Genomic DNA, 7,500 nt, shown 5'->3' on the forward strand with positions numbered 1-7,500 from the left:
TATATATATATATATATAGATATATACATATATATTTATATATATATATATATATATATATATTATACATATATATATATATTATTTACATTTTACAAAACACAGATAATACAACATATATATATGATATATCTATTTATATATTATATATATATATAATATATAGTATATATATATTTATATATATTTATATATATTTTATTACACATCAACATTCTTGATAAATATATATATAAAATATTTATATTTTATATATCTTATTATAATATATATATATATATATATATATATAATATATTATTAATATATATAGACATTATACTTAAATATTTTTATATATATAGTTATATAGATATAGAGTTGATTTTATATATATATATAGATATATATATATATATATATATATATATATATTAATATGTTTTATAATATATATTATATTATACAAATATAAAATATATATTATGTTATATATAAATAGTATATATATATATAGTATATATAAATTATATATATATATAATATATATATATTTATATATATATATATATATATATATATATATTGATATATATATATATCTATATATTTATATATATATGTTCAAATAGTTATTTTCTTTGGTATAAACGTTACTTATGCTTAAAACAGTGTATATTTGTGTGTGTATGTGTATGTATGTGTGTGTCTGTGTGTGTGTGTGTGTGTGTGTGTGTGTGTGTGTGTGTGTGTGTGTGTGTGTGTGTGTGTGTGTGTGTGTGTGTGTGTGTGTGTGTGTGTGTTTCGTTTCCTCTTTCTTACATACACAACTCAAACACAGAAACACAACCTTATATATATATATATAAATATATAAATATATATATATATATATATATAATATATATTATTATATTATAATATAGTATATTTATATATATATATATATATATATATATATATATATATGCACCTGCAACCAAAGGCTATATATGCAACCAGCAATCACAAGAATGCAGTCTGAAAAACTTACAAAATTTTTATTCAGAGATAATTAAAATATCTCTGAATAAAGAATTATCATATCCTACAACACTAAAATAAACCTCATTATCATTTCCATTACATCTTAAGTATTGATACTATAATATAAAAAACTGATATTCTTTTTCATCATAAAAATGAGGGACAAAGAGAGTGAGAAAGAAAGAAAGAAAGAAAGAAAGAGAGAGAGAAAAGAGACAAGAGTGAGAAAATGAAAAAAAATATATATACAAAAATACATTCTAGAGTATCGTTCTCTTTCTCACTCTCTTCTTTTTTTTATCATCACTCTCTTCCTCACTTCCATCTTCTACAGTATCACAGAATTACAAAATAGATAACAACCATATCCACCCCCCCTTAGAATAATAGATAAAATATAATAGATAGAAAATAAAAATAATAATGTGAATTTACCTTCCCCTCAAACTCTTACAGGTAAAAATTACAAAAAGATGAAGAAGACTAAAAAAAATTATACCCGCCCCTTTAGAAAAAAAAGAAGAAGAAGAAGAAGAAGAAGAAGAAGAAAACACAATAATGATAACAATAAGAAGTATGGTAACAATAACAACATTAAACAACTCTAATTCCCTGGCATTCAACCACTAGACGGGGAAAAGAGAGAGAGAGAGAAAAAAAAAAAAAAGACTAAAACAATCAGACGACTTTGATCTCCCCGTTGCAGTGGGCGCAACAGTTGACGGTGACGTGTTCGTAGCGCGTGTTGGGGTGGAAGCGGTGCATCATGGCGTTCCGTCCGGGCGACACGGTGCTGCACCCTTCGCACGTCCCTCGACCGTCCTTGTTCCGCCAGCCTAGGACCTGGTGGGGCGGGGATGGGAGGGCGAGGGGGGAGGGGGGTGGTGAAAGATTGGGGTTGTGAGGAGGTGATGGGAGGGGGGAAGAGGGGTTGGGAAGGGGGAGGGGGGAAAAGGGGTTGGGGGAGGGAGAGGAATAAAGAAAAGGGGGAAGGGAGGAGGAGGAAGGGAGAAAGAGAATAAGTGAAGGGGGAGAAAGGGAGAAAAGGGATGGGGGAAGAAGGTAGGGAGGTATGGTGATAAAAAGGGGTGGAGGAAAGGATTCAATGAGGGAGGAAAAAATATGGGATGGGAGGAAGGGAGAAAAAAAAAAAGAACACATTGTTAGATATACAGCATTTTATGGCACATGTAATGTATCCTAATTAATGTAGAGGAAAAGAAGAAGACAGGTGGAATGTGAGGAGAAGGGAAGGAGGGGAGGAGGGGAGGATGAAGAGAGACAAAGAGGAAAAAGAGAAAGAAAAGGAAGTAGAGGAAGAGGAAAAGAAAAAGGAGAAAGATGAGTAGATGAGGAAGAGGAGGGAGATGATAAGGAAGAGGGAGAAAAGGAAGGGGAGGATGCAGAGGAAGAGGAAGAGGAAGAGGAGGAAATGGGGAAGAGGAAGAAGAGGAAACAGAAGAGAAGTAAACAGAAGAGGAGGAAGAGAAAGAGAAAAAAATACAGGGAGATGAAACAAAAAGAAAGGAAGAAAAGAATCTAAAAGACAAGATCAACAAAATCAAAGAAGAAATACAAAAGAAAATCATAAAAAAAAAAAAAAAATCCAAAATCGAAGAACTCAGAGAAGAAATAGAACACAAGTGAAGATTTAGAACAGAAATCCTCCAAACAAGAGCAAACAACCAAACGCCCGTAACCTTACTCCCGCGGCATTCCTGTTTTAGACGGAGAAGCTTGCAAACAAATTAATATCCCAGTTGCTTGGGATGCGGTTGCGTTTAGCCGAGGAAAAGAAATGAGATCTTGCATTCCACTCTAAGAGAAATAAAGACCCTAGTCCAAAGCTGAGAGAGAGAGTTTGCCGAGCTTACGAAAAGAAAAGATGAAAGATGCAGGAGGAGATCTGGAGATGCGCTGGAAATCTTTGAGGTGCTGACTATCAACCTCCGCATACTAGGTAATTAAAACCAGGAACTATAAAATGTTGATGATGAAGATCTGTTGCATTTATCCAATATAAAAAAACTAACAAAGGCATGACAGCATATGATAAACATATGGTGATCTAACACAATCACTGCTTCAGGATTAAATCAATTTTTTTTCAACAATGTCAGGGACTAAATCAAAGATAATCCAAATGAAGGAGGAGGAGGAGAATAAAGGAAGAAGTAAGAAAGAGAAAGATGATGGAGTAAGAAGAGGAAACCAAAAAGAAGAAGGAAGAAAGAGGAGCAGAAAATGAAGAAGAAACAGAATTATACCGTAATCATGACGGGGTAAAAATCCCTCTCCATTTTTAGTATTTACAAAACGTTTTCACGGACAGCTTATTTACTGACTTCGAAGGAAGAGAGAGTTTCAGAATGAAGGCTCAAACAAAAGCTTAATAAAAGCAAGAGCGTCCTGAAGATTCATTTACAGGATTTAGTTATTTACAGAAGTCTGAGAACTGTAAATGGCGGCATCTATTAACAATTCGCAAAACTAATGGGCAAAGGTGCCATTCATCGTCCTGATTTCTTGCAGGATTTCAAACCTAGTTTTTCTCACAAATTATTGAGCATTTCACAGTTTGCTTTAGATCATTCCTTTCCAAATAAAAATAATGGAGGCATGAGCGATGTAAATCATACTTTTACATAAGGCCCAGTAAGTCAAATGCAGTTCACCAACAGCACTGTCAAGGCTTTAACCATGATGCATTGAAGCCAAGATCATAGTAACGCAACTACGAAAAAAAAAATTGTATGTATACATACATACATACATATATGTATGTATATATGTATATATGTATATATGTATATATGTATATATATATATATATATAATATATATATATATGTATAGATAGAATATATATTTGTGGTTTTGTGTGGGGGTGTGTGTGTGTTGTGTGTGTGGTGTGTGTGTGTGTGTGTGAGTGTGTGTGTGTTTGGTGTGTTTGTGTGTGTGTGTTGTATAATTATATATGTATATAGGTATATATTATATAATGTAGTATATAAGTATATATATATATATATATATATATATATATATATATATATATGTATATATATACATATATATATATATATATATATAATGTAACCTCATCTCTATTCCTACAGCCTCTCAAAATAGATTAGCGACAGCCACTACAATACTCAATAGCTGCATTTCTTCTCTTCTCTCCTCCCTCCCCCCCTCCCCCACACACACTCCCTCCCTCTCCCTCTCCCTCTCCCTCTCCCTCTCCCTCTCCCTCTCTCCTCCTCATTCTTGTGTACTCTCTCTCTGGAAATTGGATAGAGGGGAGAGGAAAAAAAAGGGAAATGGAAGAGGAGAATGGAGGGGGAGTAGGGAGAGAGTGAAGGGAAGGGAGAGGAGAGGAGAGAAGAAGAAAAAGAGGGGAGAGGGAGGGGAGAGAAGGTAGGGGAGTGGGGAGAAGGGAGGGGAGAGGATAGATTGGAAGGGAGAAGGGAGAAGGGAGAAGGGAGAAGGGAGAAGGGAGAGGGAAGAGGAGAGGTGAGAAGGCAGGAAAGAGGGGAGAAGGGAGGGGAAAAGATAGACAGAGATGGAGGGGAGAGAGGGCAGAGAGGGAAATGGGAGTGTGTGTGTGTGCCATCCCCTCCAAGACCACCTCGTGACCAACATCACTTAGCAAAATAAGAGACATTCCTTAAGAAGCTGTCAGTCATCTCTTTAAAACTTCCCTTCCGTCTCTTTTCCGATGCGACCATTACTATCATTAAAATCGCTTTGTCTTTAGAAGGAGAAGAAGCACAAAGAAACATTCGCTTGTAGAGGCAGAAGCATCAACCATCGTCAAAAGAAGAGGGGATCAAGTCAGCTACACGCCCTCTACGGCACAACTTGTGAAAAGCAACTCAACCTAAAAAGGGCAGCAGACTGTTTTTTAAGATTTCTCGTGGTAAAGAGAATGAGAACCGGGGGGGGTAATGGGGGGCTTGCTACTCACAAAATGGTTTTCTTGATTTTCTTCTCACAAGCCCTGAAATATATAAGACATGAATTTGGCTTAAGAAAAAAAGGGGAAAAAAAAGAAGAAAGAAGAGATAACTATCTAGTCTAGGAGATTTTTATGAATGAGTGAACTACCTTGTGGATCCACTTTTTTTTTTTTTGTTCTTCATATCTAGCTATGACGTTTACATTACTGTAAAAAAATAGGATTAATTGGACATAAAAATCTTGCATTCTTAGTATCCAGAAACATGAGCCCTGAGGAAAAACATATGAAGAAAGAAATACTGACATACAGATAGGCAGACACACACACACTCACCCTTATATACATACAGACATACAGACAGAGACACCCTTATATACAAATGCACACACAGACACAGACACAGACAGACAGACACACATACACACACAAAATACATACACCATCAACCATAAAAACGGCAAGCCCCTAAAACCCAAGACCCATCATTACCTGCCGTGCCATCTTCTCGCCTGGGGTCAGCGTCTCGAGGCCCTCCACTGAGAGCCCACAGCCCACGGCCCTCCCGAGGTCTCCCAAGAGCCGGTCCCGGACTGTTTCGGCCAGCACGTCCCCGTCCACGGCCAGAGTCACTAGGTCGGCTGAGGTCAAGGATGTAACACCACCTGACTGTGCAGCAAGGGGGTCAAAGGCATCGCGCAGCTGTTTGTTCATCCTGTTGGGCAGGGAGAGTGTGTGTGTGTGTGTGTGGGGGTAGAGAGAAAGGGGTTGAGTATCTTTGGTTAGGGTTGGTTAAACAGGATTAACCCATTCACGCCGGGGCGGAATTTCGCCTACTCCCGATAACGCCGGGAAGATTTCAAGCGCGCAACCGTTCGTGCCGGGGTGTTTTCCCGCTGCGCGCGGTCGCTCTGACGCTCGCAGAGCGTTTTTCACCCACCCTATCCTTATGGTTTGCGTGATTGCGTCTAAAGTGTAATCATGTGTAGAAAGTAGTGCTATGTTCAGAGGATGTATATCAGTCGAAAAAGATGTTATAGCACTGTTTTTTTAGTGTTATTCTATTGAACTTTTTCCATATTCTTTACTCCTATGTTGTAATACCAATGGGAAGTGGAAGCATTCTTCTAGTGAGGTAACAAACATAGTTTTTTTTTTCAATTTTATTTTTCTTCCTAAACGAAAAGAAAGAGAATATGAACAACCATACATGTGCATACAAGTGAATGCAAGTAACAGCAATGTTTTTTCAAGTGTCATTTCTTTAAGTGGGGCAAACAAAAAAGATGTTATATAATTTTTTTTTTTTTTTTTTTTTATTCCTCGGCCAATTACAATTGATTTTACGATAGCCTTTCGACTCAGATCATCATATTCAACAAATCAGAAACAGAAATCACCATGCCGTAATCAAGATTACGTATGTACCTGAGACGTCATTCATATTACGTTATATCCCATTTTCTACTATTTAGAAGGATAAACTAAAGTAGCTAAGACAAATCAAGTATGAAAATCGAATTGTACTAAGAATAATCTATCATTCTAATGCGGACGTTTCAGCACGTCGCTACTGGCCTCCCGGCGCGCGGGCCGAAAATGTAGCACGTGCCAGGACGTCACCCGGGTCCGGGGCTTTTTTCGACCACGTGTCAGCACGTCAACCGGCGCGAATGGGTTAATGACCCAATAACACCTTCTGGGATGGGCCAAATATTCAGATATTCCGTCCGGGATGGGTATCTTTAAAACATTGTGTGTATTTTCTATTATTTTCTGGATTTATGGTATGATATGAGTCTACATATGATATATTAGCAAAGTGTATTAAAATTAGCAAAATTAGCAATCAGTATGATGTCCTAGTTACACAATTAAAGGAATAAATAGCTTGTAAATTATTGCAATTGCCCATGGCCAAAGGGTTAACAAATTCTGGGAGCCTTCTAAATTTGTATTATGAATTTTGTGAAAATGATATAACTGATGATTAATGAGGAAGATAATGAAGATGATAGACTTGATATAAAACAAATAAAACCATGATAAAATGTGTGAAATATAAATAGTATCCCACCCCTAAAACAAAAAAAAAGTCTCTATTAACCATTATTTCACCTTTCCCTTCTCCCTTTGTCTCTCACTTTGTGTCCTTTTTTACTGGACAAACAATAGGATATATTAGATCCATTTGAAACATGTTCCAACAACAATTCGCTTGTCACTCCTTAACTGGAACTTGCCTGTACATGTTCAGGACATGTTGCCTCGCCATGTCGTGTTCGTCCATCATGATGTGTAGGGCTTCTTCTGCCTCGTCTATGTGTCGCATGAGAGCTGCCTTCCACCCTGCCAACTCATCCACCAACATGCTGCCAGTGTGAGAATAAGAGAGAGAAAGAGAGGAGGATCAGTGACTAAATAGTAATCTTGCTAGAATTATTGAATAACCGTCTTGCGAGTGTCTGATTGAAAGCTGTGTCATCTTGAAAAAAATAAAAGAAAATAAAAAAAATAAAAAAATTAAAAATAAA

General features: G+C 36.5%; 2 protein-coding genes across 2 annotated transcripts in view; both read right to left on the reverse strand.

Moving 5' to 3' along the window:
- Positions 1–7,500, reverse strand: part of LOC147466637 (cuticle protein 8-like) — a 43,305-nt gene that overhangs the window by 16,970 nt on the left and 18,835 nt on the right. The gene's annotated exons all lie outside the window — the stretch shown is intronic.
- Positions 920–7,500, reverse strand: part of LOC122243965 (uncharacterized) — a 14,353-nt gene continuing 7,772 nt past the window's right edge. Inside the window, exons 6-8 of the mRNA XM_043001725.2 lie at positions 7,210–7,338; positions 5,459–5,681; positions 920–1,848 (exon numbers count right to left, since the gene is read on the reverse strand). Coding sequence (XP_042857659.2) covers positions 1,684–1,848; positions 5,459–5,681; positions 7,210–7,338 — 517 coding nt within the window. The 3' untranslated portion in view covers positions 920–1,683. The remainder of the gene's footprint in view (positions 1,849–5,458; positions 5,682–7,209; positions 7,339–7,500) is intronic.

This window comes from Penaeus japonicus, unplaced genomic scaffold (genome assembly GCF_977035675.1).
Source record: "Penaeus japonicus unplaced genomic scaffold, GWHDUDI00000001_assembly GWHDUDI00000042, whole genome shotgun sequence".
NCBI classification, from domain to species: Eukaryota; Metazoa; Arthropoda; class Malacostraca; order Decapoda; family Penaeidae; genus Penaeus; species Penaeus japonicus.